The 24,876-nt window shown below is 36.5% G+C and overlaps 1 protein-coding gene across 2 annotated transcripts in view; it reads left to right on the top strand.

The window, feature by feature from the left end:
• The first annotated feature begins 2,534 nt into the window (after positions 1-2,534).
• SLC25A36 (solute carrier family 25 member 36) overlaps positions 2,535-24,876 on the top strand; it is a 39,669-nt gene continuing 17,327 nt past the window's right edge. Inside the window, exons 1-3 of one of the 2 annotated variants that reach the window (XM_039342465.1) lie at positions 2,535-2,677; positions 16,623-16,784; positions 23,066-23,143. In XM_039342465.1, the coding sequence (XP_039198399.1) occupies positions 2,637-2,677; positions 16,623-16,784; positions 23,066-23,143 (281 nt within the window). In that variant the 5' untranslated portion in view covers positions 2,535-2,636. Of the gene's footprint in view, positions 2,678-6,148; positions 6,931-16,622; positions 16,785-23,065; positions 23,144-24,876 lie in introns of those variants that run through there. The other variant, XM_039342466.1, reaches the window with a different exon arrangement.

The following is a 24,876-nucleotide window of genomic DNA, read 5'->3' as shown; positions in this document are numbered from 1 at the left end:
ATTCAGACATGTAGTTGAATTGTAAATTATAGAACATTTAATTCAGATTTGGCCATCCTGATGTGTTAGAGCTACAAATATTTTTCCTTCCTTTCCATGAATCCTGTTTCCCCATTCTTGGTATTATGATTTTTATTCAGTTGTACATAAAATACTTACAGCTAGTCCTTGCACTTATGATTGTTGCACATCCCTGCAGTCACATGATAAAAATTAAGACACTTGGCAACCAGCATGTACCATATATTCCGGTGTATAGGGCGACCCGGCGTATAAGACGACCCCCCAGTTCAACGCCGGGTTGCAAGACGATCGACGCTGAGTCGCCTGCCTAGAAAGTCGTCTTATATGCCGGAAACTACCGGTATTTCCAGCATATAAGATGATCGACGCCGAGTCGCATGCCTAGAAAGTCGTCTTATATGCCAGAAACTACCTTATTTCCGGTGTATAAGACGACTCAGCGTATAAGACACCCCCCAAGTTCGGAGGCTGTTTCGACGCTCTCAAAAGTCGTCTTATACGCCGGAATATACTGTATTTATGATGGTTGTAGTATGACAGGATTATGCAATTATCATCTGCGATCTTCCCTGCTAGCTTCCTACAAACAAGTCAGTCCAGAAGCCAGATTCACTAATGACCATGTGATTCATTTAATGACTGCAGGGATTCACCAAACAATTGTGGCAAGAAGGCCATAAGATTGGGTGTGATCTCGTAATGACTCTCTTGCTTAGTGATGGAAGTTCTGTTTGCAATTGTGGCAAAAAATCAAGGACTATCTATAGTGAGGAACATGAATGCTACTGTGTTGTATACATCAAATATGGGATAGCATATGCTTGGATGATTTCCCAAGTGCTATGGAACTGTTCTGTTCTAGCGGTTTGGTTATTTGGTATTGAATCAAAGTTTGTTTTATTGTAACCACTAACAAAAGATGCTTGGGAGTTATTGATGTGCTGTAAAACTATCCTCCTAAACATCCCAGAAAGGATAATATTTCACTGTAAGCAGTGCTAGTGCAAGATATACATTGACTATATAGTAGCTGTAGTACTGCTGTATAATCCTTTGGAAGATGTCACTTGGAATACTGCATCCAATTTTGGTCATCATGATACAAAAAAGGATGTAGAAAGAATGCAGAGTAGAGCAACAAAGATGATTGAGGGACAGAAGGCTAAAACATATGAAGAATTCTTGAGGAACTGGGCATGTTTAATCTAACGAAAAGAAAGACCAGGGTGATAAGACAGCAGTCTTCCTATATCCAAGGGGCTATCACAAAAAAGGGGGTCAACCTATTCTCCAAGCACTTGAGAGCAGAAGTAACAGAAACTTATTTAAGAAAGATCCAACCTAGAGCTAAGGAGAAGTTTCCTGACCTTGTGAAGGCTCCAGACGTTGTGGTGCTCCATCACTATTGGTTTTTAAGAGATTGGACAGCCATTTGGAATGTACATGGTCTCCTGCTTGAGCAAGGATTGGATTAGAAGACCTCCAATTCGTTATTGTTGTTCTGTAAAATTGATCAGGAAAAGTGCACTTTTTTCTACGACTGTCTGTATTTATAATACATGGAGGATAATTCTTAGCCCCCAAATGTTAAAAGTTTTCGCAATTTTCCAGCTTCCCCTTAGTCAAGAGCCTGCGCTACAATCCGCTGGCTGCGTGCCTATTGTCAGAACCGCCTTTGGTTTAAAGGAAAGGGCGGGACAAGCGAGGGGACTGGTTTACGGCGTTCCTTTTCCAAGTTAGACGGTGTGCTGCCTCCCAGTTTTGGGAAGTTGAAGTTTCCACAGAAAAATGCTCCTTAACTGCCAAGCCAGGGAGATGTTACTGAACGAAATCATATGTAAAATTAATGTATTTTTGCGACAGTTGCTGTGCAGACAGCGGCAGATCACATATTACTGAGTCTCCCGTAACTGGTGTTAGACAGCAATCAACAAATGGAAAATCCGGACACCTAGAAGCCACGTGTGGAAGAGAATGCTGATTTCCTATTTCTCAATTGCATTGCTATAGCATTGCTCAAGGTCGGGAACAGAAACGTTAACTCTGCTAAAGTGAACAACTAGAACAGCGTTGCGTAGCAGCCCCTTCTTAAGCATTCGACAAATCGATTTCTACTTCTGGTGACTGCCTGGGCATATCTAGTTATGTGGGTAACATAAGAGTTGGCATTTGCCACTGCCATTTTTCAGAATTTTCTTCCTTAGCGATAGTTGTGGATTTCCCCACGCTCACGCGTCCGAGTAATAACCTGGTTCGACCGTATTCAACAACCGAGTGGATTTAGACAGCAAGCAAATTTAAATAAATAAAATAGTTAACTTGTATTGAGATCCATTAAGTTCTCCCCCAACCAAAGCAAGCTTCCCTCTTTCAAGCCTCTACCACTCCGTATAAAGCTCAATTCAACATTAACACGCGGGCTCTTCCTCTCTCTGAACGGGCCTCTTATTTATCGGTTTTCTAAATGACAATTAGTTCCTTGCTCAGAAGATGGCGCTCACAGCGGTTCGCCAGGCGCTGCTGCACCTTTAAGCAATCACAGAGAAAGGAAGTGCCCAACACCATCTCCTGCCCTTCCTCCCCCCCCTCCCTCTTGACCGCCGGAGAAAAGAATGAGTTGGAAAGATACCGCGATCCATTTATTTGCTGGAGGGTAGGTAGAATTGAGGCAGGTTTGGGCCCTGGGATGGGGCGACAGAGGAGAAAACGTGCGGACACCTAAGCGTTCTGGCCGGCTGTGATGCTGGAGAGAAAAGTGAAGGCTTCCCTGGTTCGCCCGGGCTAGCCAACGGTTAAAGGGGGCAATATGGAACACTCCTGCTGAAGCTGTAGGCCTGCAGGTTGAAGCAGGCCTCCTGCTGCAGCTCCCATAGAAATGGCTTCCCAAGAGTTAGAAGCATCTGCTGCTGGTCGGAGCGGTGTGGGGCCTGCGCGTCGAGACAGCCCAGATGAACGCAGGAGGCCTAAGCAAGTTGACTCTGATGTAAAGCTAGAAAGGGGTAGTTTGCGTATTGGATGGTAGGATTAAAGGCCAGAAAAATAAGGCTATAAGGAATTGTCTTCTGGCTCTGACTAACGAAATTGGCCCTGCGTGAGATTTGGATTTTTTGGGGAAGATGTTTCTTTTTTCTGTTTCTTTTAATTGGAAGGCAGAATCTCTTTTTGGAAGTTGCATGTGGTTCAATATTTGCTATGTTCTTTAAACCATAAATAAAAGAAGAATTCTTATTTAATAGTATTCAGGTGAATAATTATTCAGCTGAACTAAAGGAATTTTGTGTGATCTAAAGGAATTTTGTGTGATTTCAAACTAAAAATGCAAGATCCAAGTTTCATCAAGAGAAAGTTTAATGCTATACCCTGGACATTATAGGAAAATTCTGTTTGTCGTATCACTGCTTATTCATGAACAAATTCAAACTGAATAATATATACATAGCATAGCATAACAATTTTGGGTGGGGTTGACACATGCACTAAGGCCCAGGGGTCTTCAAACTTGGCCCTTTTATGACTTGTGGACTTCAACTCCCAGAATTCCTCAGCCAGCATGCCTGGCTGAGGAATTCTGGGAGTTGAAAGTCATAAAAGGGCCAAGTTTGAAGACCTCTGCACTAAGCCATGAATTATTGAATAAATTATTTATGTTGCCTTGAGTTCCTGAATGAAAAGTAGGTTATAAATCAGTCAGATAAATAGTTACATGGGAATACATGGATTGACTCAGAAAACAATATTGCTTGACTTAATCCATTCTGTGGCTTAGCAGGATACAGTAATCCTAACACTGCAGATTTAATAGACTTTTATGAAGTTTGATTCTTAATTGAAACAAATATGTTTACACAAACTATCAAAACAGCTTATCACTTTTTATTAATTGAATACTTATACATGTCCACATTTTTGTACTTGTATTGTGACATTGCATGCAAGTGTGTAAGAGGCATATTTAGTTATATAGTAGTGTATTCATCTTGGTTCACTTAACCCAAATGTTGCCAAAATATGGTTTACCAGTTACACTGTGCTGCTGAAAATAACTTTTTGTTCATCTACATTGGAGGATCATGGGCTGCTAAGGCTTAAAGCAGGCATGTCAAACTCGCAATGTCACATGACGTCGCACAATTTATTGGGCCGGTTTTGCCATTGCTGGCAATGTGGTGGGCGCGGCTTCCATGTGACACGTTTGGCCCATGGGCCGGCAGTTTGACATCCCTAGCTTAAAGCAATAAACAGCCAACATCTTAATATATTGTGAAAGGTTTGAAATCAAGATAAATTAAGCACTGAATTTTGCAACACTGTTTTCAAGCTCTTTAAGATCAATTGATCTATGTGAATTCAGGTGCTCCTCAGTATGTATCGTTTTGTATGATCAGGGCTTGAGATGTTTTCACTCAATATGGAAAATATTGATCCTAGCATTTTAGGAATACCAGGTAATCCATCTGTGCATAAATGATTTTAATAGCCATTGGATGATTATATATATTTACAAATATGTTGCTATCAATATAATACAAATATGCCTCAGTCTTTTATAATAAATTTGGAGATGGGAAAAATGTAATCTTGTTGCAGAATAACCTGACCTATATTTGTTCCTTTTAAACCAAGTTGGACTTTTTCCATATTTAGAGAAATGAACTTCAAATAAGCAAGAAAAAGAGTAAAGTCACAAAAATATGTTCAGGAGAGGTAGTTGTTGCTACAATACAAGAAAGAAAGCTTTTCAGATATTTTCAATTGCAGCCTTATCTAGATGTGCTAGGAATGCAAAGTTCTATTGATTCATGGAGAGTTAGATAATGTTTTAACACTATCCCATTTGTATCTTATACTGAAATAGTATTCAAAGTTTCTTTCTTTAAAAAGTGACAGATACAGTCCTTTTAAATTCTCAAAATAGCATAAACTTTGAAAGGTATTAGTAGTAATGCAGTTCAGCAAATTGTCAAATTTGTTGTTTATTAAGCACTTATGATTTGTAAAAATTAGAAAATCAATAAAATTTTATTAAAAAAGATGACTAAGATGCAGAAAGTAGCAAACAGTATCATCAAATCAAGCTTTTTTATATAAGGCAAGACTTTTAAAGTGTGTTATGGACTTGGTTACTTGTATAGTTGGGTAATGTTTTTTTTTAGAGTTTGATTGTTTATTTGTAACCCTGTATTCAGCTCTGGGAGGTGGGGTAGGGGGGTAGGAGTGGGTGGGTCTTGGGATGTATATTGTATAAAACTTTTCAATTAAAAAAAAAGTAAGACTTTTTAAAAACAACAACATAGTACTGTGTTAGATTTTAACTTCCTTGACATCCAACAATATTAGGTGAGTAGTTGTCATCCAGCACATCTGAAAGTGCTAAGTTGGAGAAAGAAGGCTACTTTACACAGAAACCCATTAGGTTTATTCTGTTCACTCCCAACAGTTCACAAAAATTGGCTGTTAGCAGAATAGGCCCAGGTCAGATCTATTAAGTCCCTTGTGTTCCTTAGTACTTATACAATTGGTTCTAAAGAATGTTTAATTCTCCTGATAGTTGGGATAGGGGGATGATAAATTTTTCCCAAAGCTGATGGCCATGCAATTTTTAAAAATGTTATACTGGTTGAAGTTTGAAAAATATTGGATAGAGGTAGAGAACTAGAAATATATCATAGAACTATTCTAAGGAAAGTATAGAAAGGTCTTGGAGTTAAAATAAACAAGCTGATAAGAAATAGTTGCAGTCTGAGATGCTGAGTCCCATAGGGCTGAGAAATGGTAAACAGTGTAGAAAGGAAATATTTGTAAAGCTGATTATCTTCTTGTATTCTTCCAAAATTACTAAAATTGATTGGAGTACAACAGGCACTAGAATTGTGAACAAGTGAGAGATATTGATTCCATTTTCTGTACTGAACTCTTTAAAGACTGAAGTAACACAGATCAAGTCCTCATTCAGCTGTATCATTGGATATTGTTTGAGCCCATCACTACCTATGCTTGAACAATCTATATAATATATCCAACGATCTTTGCCTACCAGACCCAGAAAATTAGGCAAACTAAATACCGTGGTTCTGTTAATTGTAGGAAAACAGATTGTGCAAAACTCAGCTTCTGCCTACGATACTTCATAACTTTTTAATTGGAGAAACTAATACGAATCTCACTCTCACGAGGCAAAGGGAAATGAATAGCTCGCATGTCCTTTTTCCCTCTTTGACAGGAAAGGGAGGAGAGGGAGCCGCGTCTGTGAGTTACCACCCGCGAGAAACAAACCTAAAGAGAGAAAAGAAAGTTTCTAGACTTCTCTGCTGCTTGCAGCAGGTGTATCTCTAGCCCACTCTAATTCGTATTTACTCGGAAGTGAAACCCAACTTCAGGGGGGCTTGGTCCCAAGAAGGGAAGGAGAAACGTGAAAGCATGCGCTTCCCAGGCAAACTAGATGGTGCAGCGTCTCTTGCTAACCTCGCCATCCCGGCCTAATTGACTTTGAGTTTTGTTTTGTTTTTTATTTGGCTTTTTTTTTTAGGGAGATACTTTTGCTATACAGCTCAGTACGTAGTCACGTGCACTAAGCCAGCCCAATTTAACCAGTGACGTCATAGTCCCTCGTGAGCCAATGGCACGTCTGTTTATATTGGGCTTCGCTTTGCCTTGGAAGCGAGAGGCCAGGTGGTTGCGCTTTTGTCTACTTGCCTGGGTTGCTCTTGCCTCTTGCTGGGACCGGAGTTTCTGTAAATCGTCTCTGAGGAAGCGGCGTTAGGCTTCCTAGTTTGTGCTCATCGCCGTTCAGATTAGCAAGAAAGCGGAGTGGGAGAAACCTCCGGGTTGGTCACCCTTGTATCTTAATCGGCATAAGAATGAGAATATGAGCCAGAGAGATATTTGCGTACATCTGTTTGCTGGAGGGTAAGTGAAATATTATGATAACTTCCCTTCCTGCCTGCCTTAAAATGTATTGACTATCTGCTCCACATATAAAACTTCTGTGTAATATGTGGCCTATGATATTTAATTGATGGAGAAGTTGAAGGGTGTATGCGTAAGATAGAATTTTTTTTCTCAAAATAGAATAGAAATTGTGGGAATGATTTGAATTAAGACTAAAAGATTTCTGACTGACTGAACCATTTTTAAGTCACCATGTGTTAATCCACATTAGGTAATACAGATTTTAGTATTTCATGGGTAGATTTATAATAAAATAGTGCAACACATCTGTAACATTCGTTTTGTGTGCTGCAGGAAAGAAAGTTAAAACTTCAGTCTGCAGAGGTTATGATCTTGAATTAGCTGGTTTTATCCCTATTTTTATTTATCTGTATCAAATATTGTTGGCTGGATTATGTTAATCTAACTTGCAAACATATGCATGTTAGGAAATCATTTGAATGTACAAAAATTACTTCTTTTGGATAACATCGATTTCTTGAAATATACAGTTGATCAGATAATCTATTGCAGTCTGGTAGTTATCTATCAAGCTGATAGATAACTGGTTCTAAACACTACTCTTGTGTATAAACTTTGCATAAATAATAGATTATATACTCCAACAATTTTGTTTGTAATCTTACATGCATTTATCAGATATACAGCCCATTCAATCTAGGTAGAAGATCAAGTACTAGAGGGTAATTTGCTATATGTATATATAAAAATAAGCCCATGGAATGAAGAATTCTGACCATATACATTTGCTTTTATTTTTCAAAGAAGGGGCTTTGTAAATTTGGAGCAGTACTGAGCATTTCAAGGAAACTCTCAAATAATGACATTGTTAACACATTGAGAAATAATGTTCCATTCAAGAGATTAGATTTCCCCATTCTTCTGCAACTTTCTGAATATTTTCAGGTCTGTGTTGCATGACACATTCATGATTTACTCAAGCTGATTTTCTAAACCCTGGTTTATTTAACCAATTTTTCCAGATTTGAAGAATGAACTTATCTATAAACTTAGCACATGCCTGGTAAATTTATACACAACTGACAAAGCTAATATATAGCTGGCTAATTTACGGTATTGTGTTGCAAAAAAAAAAATCAAAATTGGGAAAAATTAGGTTTTTCTCCTGCTATTTAGTGATTGAATGGATTTTTAAAGTTCTGATTTTGTAGTATTACCAGCTAAGTGTTAGAATATAAAAATATTCTTTGGTGCAACTAATTAATGTAGATGCATGTTTTGAAATTAAATCCTTAATTTTTGAGGTGAAGAACAGAGCTTGGAAGCAAACATTGCAAAAGATCTGAATCAGACTAGGGCTATAAATAGGGTAAGTGAATATAAATAATTGTTCTCTGCCATAGTTGTTGCTGGCATGGGAACCTTTCTAGACTACGTGGTTTAGAATGCCTGTAGGACAGTGGCCCCCCAACCTTTTGGGCACCAGGGGACTGATTTCCTGGAGAAATGTTTTTCTGCAGACCGGAGGGGTTATGGTTTGCCTGCTGCCTGCATCCCTTCACTTGTTTGCTGGCATGCCGTGGCCCAGTGCTGGTCCATGGACTGGGGTCGGGGACCCCTGCTGTAGAGTGTTTTTGTTTGTTTAGAGCAGACATGTCAAACACAAGGCCCGGGGACCAGATGAGGCCCGCAAAGTGGTTTCATCTGGCCCGTGAAGCCATCCTGGAAACAGTGAGGGAGCGATTCCCTCTGCCTTGGCCCTGGCCTAGGCCAGCCGGGAGCCAATGTACAATTTTGTGGTGGCCATCTATGTTGAAACACATTCAGTCTTAGCTCCATGACCCCCCCCGAATGGCCTGAGAGGAATGGTGAGGCTCCTCCAGTGGACCATGCCTTGGCGCTTGCCCCGGTCCCACCCCCTTCTGCCAGAGACCCTCAGATCTGTCCCACTCCTGCCCAGGCCCCCACAGGCACCCTTGATGCAGACGATGTAGAGCTGGCCATGCTCACCCAGTAGGCCACACCCACTCCATCCATGCCCACCCAGTAGGCTCCACCCACCCTGGCCACACCCACCTGGCCCCCTGAGGGCAACCGCAATGCTGATGTGGCCCTCAATGAAATTGAGTTTGACACCCCTGGTTTAGGGGATGATATTGTGGCAAAGCTTCGAAGCAGAATATTTTGAGAATTAATTCAAAAATTTGAAATGTGCTGCTAGTTTCTAAATTATCAAAATCCAAATGCTATTTAATACATGCCTTTGAATTTTCAACTTTTGTTTTAAATTACTCTAATGTGAAATCACACACCTACATGTTAAATTTATCTCTTTTCTTTTCACCCAGGTTTACCTATTAGTTTTTCATTTTTGAATGGTCTTTAGTTTTTGAATTTGCATATTTTGGAACTGGTCTACATGGCCAGTCAACAATTCTTTTAGGAATGTGATTGTTTCATTCTGGCTGGCTGTCCTGGGCAAGGACAGGCAAGTGATGAAGCATGTATTGCAACATGACAATGCAAATTTAACCCTTAAGGTACTTATGCATAATATCATAATGCAAGTATAAAACAGAGCTTGTGTTGTTATAACACAGCACTCATTTTGACATCATATAGACAGACTCTCATAGTTACATTTTTTTCCCCAGGATTCCTATCACTCTTAATTCAGTAGAGTTTTTCTTGTGGACAAAGACCATAACCATATATCACTCAGGCATATGATTTCTCAAACTTGTAATTTCCCTTTTTCTTCTGGGTTGTTTCCTATGGTAGGATTTTTTTTCTGCTTCCAATTCTCAGAAAGTTGGTCAAAGTTCCTACTGTGTAGAAGGTATGTTACAGACCTTGACTGGCTTGTTATTAGAGTAGTTGAAGGCTTCTGCCTAATCTCTCAGCAAAACACAAAAAATATGTTTGTGGTCATGTGCAGAGCAGGGTGAAAGTAGTTTAGAGTTATCAGTCCTAAGTATTTTTATTACTAGCAACTAGCTCTTTTACTTTCCTCTAGTTTTATATTGGCTGCAGAATAAAGAAGTCAAAATATGCCACTTTTACTGCTTTACAAAAATCCCTTAACCAAAAAAAAATTAAAATAGCATATTTTAAAAAGAGGATGGAGTTACCAAAATAAAAACAGTAGAATAAATAGCAGTGGGAAAATTAACAGTATATATTTACAACAGAAGTTAATCAAATGTAAGCAAGAATGATTCCCATATATGCAGTATCGCAAATGTATATACATTTATACTTTGCCTTATAAGGGGACATAAATCTTTATAAATATAGTAAGTTATTCAGAAGTTGAAAATGGGAAGTTAGAAACAATTAGCTTCTCCCTTTAATCTTTTGTCTATTTTATTCTTTTTTTATTTTTAGTTAGTGTCAGATTTGCTTTGTTTTTCAACATGGACAAATATGTAACATTACAATGAAAACTTTAATACTAGCAGTTTTTTAAATGTTATATTTAGTCCTGGATGCGAAGCTAAATAATCTCATGCCTGTTTATACTGACATGATAGTTAATACTGATATTATACCTTATTTTTTGTATCTTTAATGGTTTAAGTTATTTAACCTTAGAGTATTAAGATTATTTAGTTAGTGCACAGACTTCCGGTGGATCTGCGTTGGGCGATGGCGGCTACTTTCTAGCCGTCCTCCTGGGTAAGTGTAATGAACCGCTATGAACAGCAGACATCAGCTGTTCAGCGGTTCAAAATCCCCCTCCCGGGCAAAGGGGGGGGCAGAGGGTAGTCTGAATAGTGGTAGAGCCTCTTATGTACCCCCAATTTTCCTTTTTTGGGGGTGATAGAGTGCTCCCACGGAGTTCAGACTGTCTCCGCTTCCCAGCTGCTTTTGTCCTTGGGACAAAACAAGCCCTCGCAGCCACCTCCGCGTTTAAAATGATCTAGTGAGTTTTTTTTAAGAAGCGGACAGAGTTGTTTAGAGGATTTATTTTTTTGCTTTCCTTGACTTTATAGGTATTTTAAATTTAAAGGTTTATTCTTTTGTTATAGTCTTTCTTTTTATTTTTTGTTTTTTGCTGAAAGGGAAAGTAAAATGGCGATCGGCAGACTTTCTAGCGTTTTTTTTTTTCGGAAAGTTAGAATGGCGATCGGCTTTTTTACCTTCTCTCTTTTTTCTTTCTTCTTTTTAAGGAATTTTTGTTGTTTAATTTTCTAAACATTATTGTTCTGGTCTGATTTTTTGTTTTTGCTTTTTGTATTTTTAAAAGGCAGGCATTTTGGTTTTCCCCCCCCCTTCTTTTTTTCACTTTAACGATTGGAGTGTATATTCTAATTTCTTTTATTGATTTATTTTTCGCCTTCTTTGATTTTATTTTAAATCCAAAGGTTTATTGTTTTGTTTATAGTCCTTTTTTTCTACTATTTGCTTTTCTGTTGAAAGAGAAAGCAAATGGCGATCGGGAGATCTTCTAGCGTTTTTTTGGGAAGCTAGAGTGGCGATCGGCTTTTTTTTTACTTTCTCCTTTTTTTTTCTTTTTGATGGATTTTAGAAGTATTATTATTGTTTTGGTTTGATTTGTTGCTTTGTCTTTTGTATTTTTTGTTTTGCTTTTTGTAAAGGGCAGGCATTATTTTTAAAAGGCAGGCATTTTGGTTTCCCCCCCCCCTTTTTTTTTCCTACTTTAATGATTGGAGTGTATACTTTAACTTTTTGTTTTGGTTTGATTTGTGGTTTTGTCTCTTGTATTTTTAAAAGGGCAGGCATTCTGGTTTTTTCCTTCCCCTTTTTCTTTTTTTTTTTTCATTTTGTATATCTTAATTTTTTTTTATTTTTTTTTCTTCTTTTCTAACTCCCTTTTTTATTCTTTTATTTTTCTTATTATTTTAAAGATTTTTCTTTGAGGGAGTTATGATTTTCTTTTGAAGGAATTTTTGTAATTTTTAAGAAGGAGTAAAGTTTTTTTTTAAGATGGCTCCAAAGCGTCCAGTGAATTTCACAGTTCCTAAATCTTCTGTGGCTCAGCCAACAACTGTGAAGGATATGCAACAAATGATGGAAAATTTTACAATTCAAATTAGGGCAGAAATGAAAAAGATTTTGGAAGAAAATAATAAGATTTTGAGGCAAGACATAGTTTTGGCTCTAAAAGGAGTTGCTTCTGTTCTTGAAAAGTTGAATTCCCATGTGGAAGAAGTAGCTGAAAAAGTGGAATTAATGGAGGGGAAAATTGAAAGTATGGAAAAAGAAATGGAAAATGAGATTCTTATGCTTCAATATGGTCAAATGGAATACGCCTTAAGAATTAGGGGCTTGGAAGAGTCCTTGCAAGAAGATCTGAAAGAGATGGTTGCAAAGGACTTTGCTGTAATTTTGAATAAAGAAAAAGAAGGAATACTTAGTGAAATTGAAAAACTATTTAGAGTTAATTCTGCGGTGGCAGTACAAAAGAATTTGCCAAGAGATGTGGTAATTTACTTTGGGAAGAAATCTTTACGCAATGAAATTATACAAGCTTTTTATAAGAAGAGATTTCAAATTGCTTCACAAGATGTTATAATTTTAAAGGAGATCCCATCTAAAATTTTAAGAAGAAGAAAGGAGTTTGCCTTTTTAGCAAATGAACTTAAAATGAGACGAATTTCGTTTAGATGGGATGTTCCGATTGGAATGGTGGTGAATTACCTGGGAATATGTTATAGACTTAATACTGTTTCTCAAGCAAAAGATTTTTATACTTCAGTATTGGGGGTATGTTCATCTCCATCTATTAAGTTCAAGACTTTGGAAGAAATGGATGTAGAATTACAGTTTGAAGACTCTAAAATTGGGCAACCCCTGTTTAAGAGATCTCAACATGTTCAGATTGAGGAGCAGGAGACAACCTGTGTAGCACAAAACTGTAAAGAAAAGCAGCAACTGAAGAAGAGTAATGAAATTTCACACCTAGTGATTGCTGATTCTGTGGGAGAAGCAAGACCCATAAATCCTTTGGAGCAATCTTCAAGGATGGAAGGGTCACTTGAGATGAAAAAGGGGAAATTTCAGCCTGAGGGGCGTCAACAAGTTGAGAAGAAGGGGCAGAGGAAAATCTGTGCAACATATAATTGTAAAGAAAAAGACCAACAGAATAAGGAGCTTAAGGAATCCCCACATGTACTGGCTTCTGAGTCATTGGGAGACTCAGAAAATTTGGAGCAGCTTTTGAGGACAGATCCTAAAGCATTTGTTTTAAGCTTTATAACGAAAATGGACAATCGAGGCTGACGATAATAATATCAGTATGATAATGAATGGAGAATGAAAATGGACAATTGAGATTGATAAGGACTGGGTTTTTTGTGGTTGCAACTTGTTATTGATGAAGATTTGAATATCTATTGTGTTTATGGTGGATGGAATTTGTTATAGTGTTTTTTGTGGGTGGAATTTGTTATAAACTGTCTACTTTGGATGGAATCTGATAAGATTTAAATGAGTATAAAGGTGTCTTGTTTCCTTTTTTCCTTCTTTAAGTTTTAAGTAATGTATAAATTTGTGTTTTGGGGGAGTTTATGAAAATGATAATAATATTTATGATATTAGAAGGATTGGAGTATATTACAATGTGTTTAGTGTTTGGGTGGGGTTTTTAATGTTTAAAGTTTTAAGTAATGTTCAGATTTGTGTTTTTGATTGATTATAATTTGTTTGTTCTAATGTTTCAAGTTCTGATTGTTTAAATTTGTGTTTTGGAGGGACTATAACTTGTTTAACTAAATGTATTTAGATTTGTTTATGATTTATGCTAGACTTTATATTGTAGTTATAGATGTTTAAAGAAAGTAGTGTTTAAAATTGGTCTTGGAAGAAATTTATGTAGAAGGATGGATAATATTATAAGTAAGATTAGAAGATTTTTAGAGTATATTATAATGTGTCTATTATTATTTTCTAGAAATAATTCATTTAATTTAAGGTATTTAGGATTGTTTAGGATTTATAGGTGTTTTAAGTTTTATATGTGTTTTAAGTTTTTTTTCTTTTTTTTCTTTTGAAATATTTTGGATAAGCCTGTAATCAACTCTGGGAGGTTCAGGGGAGGGTTAGGGAGGTTTGGGGCTGGGGGAGGGTATGGGTGGGTGGGCGGGTTTGGGGAGGGGATTTATTTTGTAAAATGTTAAAAATTTTCAATTAAAAAAAAAAAAAAAAGATTATTTAGTTAGTGCTGTACAAATGCCATTGCATCAAATAATGTAATGCATTTTGTAAGTTTTTCAATGTATATAAATATATATATATATACTATTACCAGTGCTATTGATTCAAATGTAGAGGTACTTCAGAAGACCTAAGTGATTCCTTTTTGAAAAAAGGTTTATGTTCTTCAATATATTTTCACTGGGATCTTTATTTGCCAGTTTTAGAAACCAATTGGGAAATTGGGCTTCTTTAAATTTATTGATAATAGTTTTTGCTCTCTATTTTCAAAGATTCTAATACAATAAATCTACATATAATTGTAGATGTCTGAGTAGTTATGCAGTATTGAAAAAGATAACTCATTATGTTTTTTCCTCCTTGGTAATATTTGCTCATTTAAAAGAAGTGATATTTTGCTGGTAGAAATAATTGTTTGTAAATGCAGAAAAAGTATGAATCCTTTTTGTAATGAAAGAGTTATATAAATTTAGTATATCATCTTTGTTTAACAAGTCATATTTGTAAAAGAAACCCAGTCATACAGAACTTGTGATAAACACATGAGGGTATGTATTGAAATCACCAGTTTCCATTAATAAGAAAATGAAATTAAGCTTATTCCTGTTTCTTTTGCCATGTTTCTAGAAATAGTTTAGTAAATAAACTTAAGATTTTTTTTTTTTTAAAAAAAAGCCTATTGAACATGAAGTCTCATATTTAAAAACCCACATTTGTCAATTTTTGTACCTGGCAGCTTCACTAAAATAACATGTCTTATTTTCCTTAAGAACTCTGTTGATATACTATTCAGTCACTTAGACTGAACTTTATTTAGAATTTATTTAGAAGGAACAAACAAATGGCCAATTCAGTTCTATATTGGACATTACAGTTTGTATATATACTGGACATTTTGTATAAATATAGAAACTTGTACAAAGAAATCTAATTCTTTATTCTGATACCAAATAAAAGAGCATTCAGTTTTCCTGATCTACCTTCTTAGAGGTTTACTGTATATCACCATAGTATAGGAAATTATATTAGGTCAGTCATTTTATCAATTTGGATCTGTACTGAGTTTTCTGGGAGTGCTCACAGTAATTGGAAATGTACCAAGAGGTATTTTTCTTCTGCTTAAAAACTTCAGGAAAGATTGGAAAAGTTTAAGGAGCAATAGGAGGATTTTTCTAATCCACTAACATTGTAATTTTCTAAGCCACTAACATTATAATTTTTATCCATTGTTTACCATGTTTGCTTTTTCATATTAGACATGATCAAAACCTAATTTTTCTAGAATAATATTCATAAATCTCAATGTTGACTTTCTACTGAAACTAATTTGCAAGAGAAAAGAAAATATAGTACCAAAATAATTGTAGTTGGTAATATTTTGTAATTTACAAAGAGTGTATGATTTCTAATGTTGATAAATATTGTGGATCTATTAGGAATATTTCACCAGACTAGAAGGATCTCCTGAACTCTTCTTTAAGGGAAGAACAAAACGGAAATCATTGTTTTGACTAAAGTAAGCCAAGATTCTTGCAAAAAGAATAACGGAGCTGAATGCTGTTTAGTGAAGTTAATTCAAATGCCCCATGTATCAGTAGTGGAATTTTGCTGGTGGAGGAGTTCTTCAGAGAATTCTTGATGTATTGATTATGTGGTTGCCAACAATTTCCATTCTCCTTTCTAGAGTTGAATCTGAGAAAATGGTGGAAATTGTTGCTCAAATAGCTAAAATGATCCCTATTCACTTTTAGAAATTCAAAATAAAAATGTAGTGATGTGCCAGAGCTCTTGCAGGGCAGATTATAATAGTTGATAACAGATATTATATAATTGTTCTTTCAACAGGTTTCAATATCAGAGAAATGAATTACATTAAGCTTTTTGAAAAATTAACAGTAATATGACATTCTACAGTGCAGAATTTAATTGTTCAGTTCAATTCTAATGTTCCTTCCTATTCTAAAAAGTAAGAAAAGTAAAATGCAAGTAAATGCCAGTTAAAAATCCATTGCTGAAATATTGGATGACTGATTCTATTTTTTATTTTAAATTGTAACTGGATAAATTATATTTAGGAATATTTTTATCCATTTATAAACTGCTTCCATGGAGTAGCTTGCTTCCAGAAATCTGAATAGCATCCCCCCTGAAGAAAACTGTTTCAGAGGTTTTGATGGATGAGAGGCTGGTGTGGAATTCAAGCTTGCATTAAGGATAATAGAATTGTTCATATGGTTTTATGTATTCTATAAATTTCTATAAAGTTTTAGAAGTTGATAACATAGAAATGATGTAAATAAAGAAGTAACATTTTATAATTATAGCATCTAAATTAATAATTTTCTTTAGCTGAGGCTGAGAAAATGTATGTTTCAGCTTGAGCTAGATCTCCTAATGAATATTACTAGACTTTTTAGTGAAAATTAGACTATTAAGGACAGATATAAAATTGATTTTTTATGAAAGGAATACATTTTTCAATGAGGTAATCTCAAATTTTTTCTTTGCAGGTGTGGAGGCACGGTAGCTGCAATCCTGACATGTCCACTAGAAGTTCTGAAAACACGATTGCAATCATCTTCTATTACTCTCTACATTTCTGAAGTTCAGTTAAATACTGTGAATGGTGCAAGTGTTAATCGAGTTTCCCCACGGGCTTTCCATTGCTTTAAGTGAGCACCTATTTCTTCCTATTTCTTTTTCTCTTAAATAAGGAAGACTTGGTAGAGAACAAGTTTAGATGTTTTATAGATATTTTGTACCTCCCATCAACTCAAGCCATTTAGTAAAATAGCTAAAAATTATGGACATGGAATCTAACTTTGAATAGTATCAAATTACCTATTACCAGTCCACAAATTAATTTTAAGTATCTTACAAGAACAAATTCTAAAAGGCAAAATTAACAAATGTACTCTCAAGTGAAGTTCAGCTGTCCATATTATCATTTTTATCTTGATACCTACTCCTTTAGTTTGCAAAGTAGTGTTTCACAAGTTTTTGATATTATGGTTGATATTCACTTTTGAAATCTTGTGGAAAATGATTTCTTCAGTCATAAGAATTATTTCTGTTTTATTTATTTACATGATATATGTCAAGTCCAGGAACTAAAGACCTTGGAAAACTAGCCAGCATTATCCTTTATTTAAATCCTTTATTTAGGACAGTGGTTCTCAACCTGTGGGTCGGAACCCCATTTGGGGTCGAACGACCATTTCACGGGGGTCGCCAAACAACGCAGTCCGCCATTTTTTTCCCCTTTTCCTTAGCTGTGCTACTCCCTTTTATTCTATTATTGGCTTTTGAAAGCCAATAGAATAGACTTTCTTGAATAGAGTCTAATTCTATTGGCTTTCAAAAGCCAATAGGAATTGTCCAGGATGTCTCTGCCCTGCTGAGCCTGCCAAAAGTCCCATTCTGCAAATGGTGCTACACCAGTTGAGTAGTCCTCGACTTACGACCGGTTGAGTAGTCCTCGACTTACGACCGGTTGGGGGTCGCAGCATTAAAAAGGTTGAGAACCACTGATTTAGGATATGTGATCCAACTGAACCAGAATATGTGCTGCCAGCCAAAAACCGTCCATCTTAATCTTGCTGAATTAAAAGGAAAGCTGTCTGATTACTGTGTTATAATGTATTTATGGATAAATCAGACGTTACCATCTTAATTTCCTTCACATTGCTATTTTGAATATTAAGAGTGATATGTGCTAGATATCTTGCCTTTTGTGGATTTCAGCAATTAGTTTTAAAATAATAATAACAATTGTAGTAGTAGTAGTAATAGAGTTGGAAGGGACCTTGGAGGTCTTCTAGTCCAACCCCCTGCTCAGGCAGGAAATCCTATATCATTTCAGACAAATGTTTGTCCAGTCTCTTCTTAAAAACTTCCAGTGTTGGAGCATTTACAACTTCTGGAGTCAGGTTGTTCCACTGATTAATTGTTCTAACTGTCAGGAAATTTCTCCTTAGTTCTAGGTTGCTTCTCTCTTTGATTAGTTTCCATTCATTGCTTCTTCTCTTGCCTTCAGGTGCTTTGGACAATAGCTTGACTCCCTCTTTTTTGTGGCAAATCCTGAGATATTGGAACACTGCTATCATGTCACCCCTTATCCTTCTCTTCATTAAACTAGACATACTCAATTCCAGCAACCGTTCTTTATATGTTTTAGCCTCCAGTCCCCTAATCATCTTTGTTGCTTTTCTCTGTACTCTTTCTAGAGTCTCAGCATCTTTTTTACATTGTGGTGACCAAAACTGGATGCATATTCCAAGTGTGACTTTACCAAGGCGTTATAAAGTGGTATTAATACTTCATGTGATCTTGATTCTATCCCCCCGTTAATGCAGCCTAGCACTGTGTTGGCTTTTTTGGCAGCTGCAGCACACTGCTGGCTCATATTTAAGTGATTGTCAACTAGGAATCCGAGATCCCTCTCACAGTTACTACTACTGAGCCAGGTACCACATATACTGTATCTGTGCATTTGGTTTTTCTTGCCTAAATGTAGAACCTTATCTTTTTCACCATTGAATTTCATTTTGTTAGATAGCGCCCAGTGTTCAAGTTTATCAAGATCTTCCTGTATCTTAAGCCTATATTTTGGAGTGTTGGCTATTCCTGCCAGCTTGGTGTCATCTGCAAATTTGATGAGTTCCCCATCTATCCCCCCGCCCAAATCATTGATGAAGATGTTGAAGAGCACTGGGCCCAGAACAGAGTACTGGGGCACCCCACTACACACTTCCTTTCATGTAGAGGCAGTTCCATTGAGGACCACACGCTAGCTCACATTTTTCTATCTTATCAAGTAGTAGATTGTGATCTATTTTATCAAATGCCTTACTGAAATCCAAGTAAATTATATCCACAGCATTCTTCTGGTCCACTAATTGTCACCTGGTCAAAGAATGCAATAAGAGTTATCTGGCATGATGTGTTTGTGGCAAACCCATGTTGGCTTTTGGTAATGACTTTGTTTGCCTCTAGGTCAGTGGTGGTGAACCTATGGCACGCGTGCCAGAGGCGGCACTCTCTGTGGGCACCCACATGTCCCAGCAGAGTTTGCCAGAGTAGCGAGCATGTGGCATTTGGAAGCGACAGGGCAGGAAGTAAGCGAGCAAGTGGCATTGGGCCCCCCCTGGGGATGCCCCGGAGATGGCGAGGCCCTGGCTACCCCCCAGTCTGCTGTGACCACTGCAGCCACACCCGCCCAGTGGGCCATGCCCCCCGCCCCCCCTGAGGGCACCACAATGCTGATGCAGCCCTGGCACTTTGCAATAAATAAGTGGGTTTTGGGTTGCAGTTTGGGCACTCAGTCTCTAAAAGGTTCGCCATCACTGCTCTAGGTGTTCGTTGATTCGTTGTTTGATTATCTTTTCCAGAATCTTCCGAGGTATTGAGGTCAGGCTGAGAGGTCTGTGGTTTTCTGGGTCCATTTTTTTTCCTTTTTTGAAGATGGGAACTACATCAGCTCTTTTCCAGTCCTCTGGTAGTTCCCCAGTACTCCAGGATCTTTGAAAGATATAGTTCAGTGGTTCTGAGATCACATCTGCCAGTTAAAGACAGATGCAAAAAACAAGCTAACTAGTTCTGCTTTCTCCCTGTTGCTTGTCACCTTAATGCCACTTTCTCCCATTAATGGACCAATCATTTTTTTAACTTTTTCTTTTACAGGCCGAAAGAAGCTTTTTTTTACTTTTGTCACAAGCCTCAGTTCATTTTTAGCCTTAGCTTTCCCTACTTCATCTTGGAGCCTCAGGCTACTTGCTGATATTTTGCCTTTGTTATTTCCTCTTTTTATACTTGTCTCTTTTATCTTTCAATTTATCAGCTAGTTCTTTATGCAGCCATGCTGGTTTCTTTTGAGAGCTGTTATTTTTCTTCTTCGTTGGTATTTGGTTAGATTGGGCTTTTATAATTTCACTTTTCAAAATTTCCCAAGATGCTTGAGTTGTTTTTCCCTTGAAGATTCTTATCCATGGAATCCTTTCGAAGCTCTCTCTAAGTTTATTGAAATTAACTCTCTTAAAGTCCAAGACTCTAGTTTGACTATGTTCTACTGCTTGTGCTTGCATATTGTTGAATTCCAATATTGCATGATCACTCCCCTTCCAAGGTTCCTATGGTTTCAACACCTTCTATCATTTCATCTCTGTTAGTGAGAATTAAGTTCAATATGGCTGATCCCCTAGTTCCCTTCTCTACTTTTTGGAAGATAAAGTTGTCTGCTAGGTTTGTCAGGAATCTGTTTGATCTTTCGCTTGGTGCAGAGTTTGTCTCCCAGTTGATTTCAGGGTAATTAAAGTCCCCCTTTACTATTGTGATATGCTTCCTACATACCTTAAGTTAGCTGACTAGCAAAACATTCATCTATTTCCTCTGGGTGGGTGGGTGGCCTATAGTATACACCTATGGCAATATCATTTTTTCCCCTTTTATATTGACCCAAATGTATTCAAGACAGTTTTCATCATCGTAGTGCTCTATTTCTGTAGAGATGTAGTTATTTCTTATATAGAGAGCAACTCCACCTCCTCTTTTATTTGGTCTGTTTCTTTTAAATAATTTAAATCCTTCTAGCTGTGTATTCCATTTGTGGGTTTCATCCCACCAAGTTTCCGTAATGGCAACAATATAATATCTGCCTACATTTAGCTGAATTTCTAATTCACTGTTTATTGGTCATACTCCGTGTGTTCGTGTATAAACATTTATGACTGACCTTAATAACTAGAAACAATCTGATATTTCTAAAAAGGTTCTCTTTTCTCAACTACATGTTTTATTTTTGTTACTGAAACATGTAATTATTTTGGTTTATTCATAAACTCATTTGATTTTATAAACGTCTTCAGCTGCAGCCAATATGTCTCTTCTATGTCTACAACCCGGAGATTTACAATAGCTTTTTAAGGTGTTCAGAAATAAGTATCTCTGTTCTTTAAATCCTGATTTTCCACCCTGAGTAGGGAGATTTAAAAGTATTTTGAAAGGATCTTTCACATTGGTGGAATGTGAGCAAAATTAGTTAAGGATTTCTTTCTGTTTGTATTCAAATGCATTAATATAAAGCCTCCTTCAGATATTTTCCCCCAATTTTAAAAAGCCAATGACTTAATAAGTGGGAATTTGGGAAAGTGGGATTGGGTTTGCATGTATATCAATGTTCCTGGTCAGTCATTACCTCAGTCTATTAATAAAGCCAATAATGATTTACCATTTGATGCGTTTAAGACAGCAATCCATAAATGATTGGCAGTCTTCTGTAACTAGCAAAGATAGTTCAGTTAAGCTAGGAATTAAATGTTATATTGGGCACCATTTTGAAGTTTCCTAGAATTCCTCAAACACTGCAGTTTGAAAAAACTTTCCAAAATTTACAGATGAATTATATTTAATTCGAAAGAAATACATGAAGAGCATACATGCATCAACTATAGTTAAATTAACAGTAGAAAATTAATATTCTTGTTGATCTTGTTTGTCTTGTATGCTGATACACCTGATGGCAAAATCATACCTTAACTCTCTAAATAATTAAAGGTGCATGATCATTCAGGAATGCAGTTGCATAACATATTTCAGATCTCTGAATTTTGATCATGTGGATTAAAAACATTGTGGAAACCAAGTTTGTTTATAAGCAATTCTTATAAGAGGAAACTTCATATTTTGTCTGTACAATTAGAGGAGAAATTGGGAGGGCCTTTTACTTCCAATATTGTTACCAAGAATTAATACTGACATTTGAAACGATTATAATTTGTTGCATAATGCTGTTGGGCTGTTCGATTTAAACAGTTTCAAGTGAAGTGGTATTTTTTTTTAAACACTGTTTGCAGTTTGCTCAATCTTCATGTCATCAACCTGTATTTCTATTTGTACAAGAAATACTTTAAAGACATTCCGATAATACAGAACACTATTGATAAATATGCTCCAGTGTATAGCATGTTTATATTAGATAATGTTAATTTTCTAAACTAGCTCTGAAAATATTCAGGAAACACGGTATTTTAACAATTAAAACTAAATAACACTTCAGTGGCATTGTATGGGTCACCAGTAATAAGCTGGACAAATATTAAAAGAAGTTCTTTAGAAAGCCAACTGGTTCAAACAAAGTGAAGCATTTAATCAATTGTCTCCTGCAAAGCTAAGTGAAGCTGGTCCAGGAGATTTCCTATCTTGTCTTCACAGCGCTGAACATGAATATTTTCTCTGCTTCGTGGGCAAAGCCCAGAAGTGTTCTCTTTCTTTTACATACACGTGCACATGCAAACAGCTCAGAAAACTATCGCACACAGTTGATAGTACTGATTGTTTTATATCAGTGCTGGTGAACCTTTTAGAGACCCATCCTGCCTTCATCCCACTCACCCTGCCTCGCCCGTCCGCAGGGCCATTCGCCTGCATGGCCTGCCGCAGATCTCTCAGGTGGACCAGCAACACCATGGCCATGCCCTCTGCCTGTGCACCACAGCATCATCTGCACGTGACAGGGCGCGAGGGCGGAATCTTGTCCCTGCTGCCCAGCTGCCATGTCCTTGGCTGCACTGCTCATGGGCTGTGCTTGGGGCAACCCTCCTCTGACTGGGCTGCAGGGGAAGGCGGGTCTGGGCGACAGCACACATGCCCATAGAGACGGCTTTGAGTGCTGCCTCTGGCATGCGTGCCATAGGTTCGCCATCACTGTTCTATACCACACAGAAAGTTGAGGTAAAAATGTAGTTGCCAGAGACAAGCAATGCTGTAGGTTGCTAGTTTTGCAACATCACAGCTTCTCCCTGGATCACTGGCATTCTGAAGTGGTATTGAGTTATATTTCATATAGAAACCACAACATTTGTATAACATATTCTGTAGACTGTATTAACTGTTCACTGGAACTCTCCATCTGATCTTAAATCTACCTTATGGTATCATATATGTGCTTCTTTCACAGGATGATCTTACAAAATGAGGGTCCTCGGTCATTTTTCAGAGGACTAGGTCCTAACTTGGTAGGCGTGGCTCCTTCCAGGTAAACTGAAAAATACGTTTATTTGGATTATTTCATCTGATAATAGAAATTTGTAATGCTTTTCATTATTTTGAAGTCACTGGACAATATATTCCTTTTTTAGAAAGCTATTTCTCTATCCTTATTAGCACTATTCAGTGACAATTATGGAACTTTCAGTTGAAGTATGATGCAAACTCTCATTTTACTCTTTATAATTCATCTTATGAATTCTGGCAAAAATGCCAACCATGTAAACTTGCGTCATACTCTCAAGTTAAAATACACTATAATTGGAAGCCATATAAACAACAATATATATCCTAATATCTGTTATTGTATTTTTTTCTAATTTGAGAATTGAAATTTTCTGTAAACGTCATTTATTCTTGCAACTATATAACTGAGATATATACATAAATACATATATAGTTAATTTTAATTTTACAATGCTTAATAAAATAGGTACATGCCATTTTATTTAGGATAATTCAAGAAAAAATTTGATTCATGTAATCAGAATATCAGTTCCCTATAATTCACATTGTACAAAATAAGCTCAGAGTGCTAGTCAATATAGAATTTTGTGTAGATATTAGGTTCGTTATCCCTTTATGGAAGATAATAAATGTGTGGAATGAACTATGAAAAAGAAACTGTAATGGCAGAGGAGGAAACATGCCAAGAAACAATTATTCTGTGAAAGAGTCATATGCCTACCTGCCCCGTTTGAGTGCATACTACAGCATGCTAAAATGGATTATCCTCTGAGTTAACTTCAGTCATTGTTTGCAGGAAAGAAGAAACTTGAATAATCCAGGCAGGTCCAATTTGCAATTTATCCACTTGTGTCAAAGTTTTTAGACACCAAGAGTTGATTCAACATGATTCCCTTTAGATGCTTGCATTGGAGACAAATAATATTACTTTAGTCTTGTTATGGATATGGCTGTACTTAAGGTTCTCATAATACTATGAAGGACTACTTTTGTAGCATCGTAAACTGTCATCAAATTAATAAAAAATATGTACACTTGACAGATTTAAGTTCACCATGTCCTTTCACTGGGTATATATGTTTAATAAAGATTTCAGTAGAGGATTAAAGTTGTGATTTTGGCTATTATTGTCTGTGAGTGAATTTTAAAAGAAATGTAAACCTTAGCCAGGAGTAAGGCAGATTACTTATTAATGAAATTCCCTAATAAGCAGTTAGTTTATTTAATCCATTATACACTGCATTTGAGAAAAAGGAGGCAAAAAATAAACCTTTATATGAGCTAGAATGTACTTATAAGTAAGATAAAACAACACTTGAATAGAATATTAAAAATAGAAATCAGAAGGTTGGAGAGAAATGGGAATTAGCCTGAAAAATATATTATCCAGTTTGTATGTTTCTCTCACCTACGAGTACAAATATAATTGTGGACTTTCTCCCAATTTTTGTATTATGCTTGTCCATTTGCTTATGTATTCTTGGGGTTATGAATAAATTCTAATCCTTTTTTTTTCAAGTCATCAACCTTGTACAAATACATTTATGTTTCATTTAAACATTGCTGAGTAGCTTTAACAGCATTTCCCTATTTGAATAAGACATAATGAGGCCTGTTTTATAACATATATAGCATACACCACTGATTTCAAATTCTCTGTTGCTAACTACATCACGTAAAACAACCACTTTATCACATTTTGTGAAAGGCCACATGTTTGCAAAGCTAATGGCATTAACTTAATGTTCTGATGTG

Source organism: Crotalus tigris, unplaced genomic scaffold (genome assembly GCF_016545835.1).
Source record: "Crotalus tigris isolate CLP2741 ecotype Arizona unplaced genomic scaffold, ASM1654583v1 scf7180000017792.2578787, whole genome shotgun sequence".
NCBI classification, from domain to species: Eukaryota; Metazoa; Chordata; class Lepidosauria; order Squamata; family Viperidae; genus Crotalus; species Crotalus tigris.
Note: the sequence above shows the minus strand (reverse complement) of the source record. Positions and strands in the feature narration are given on the sequence as shown.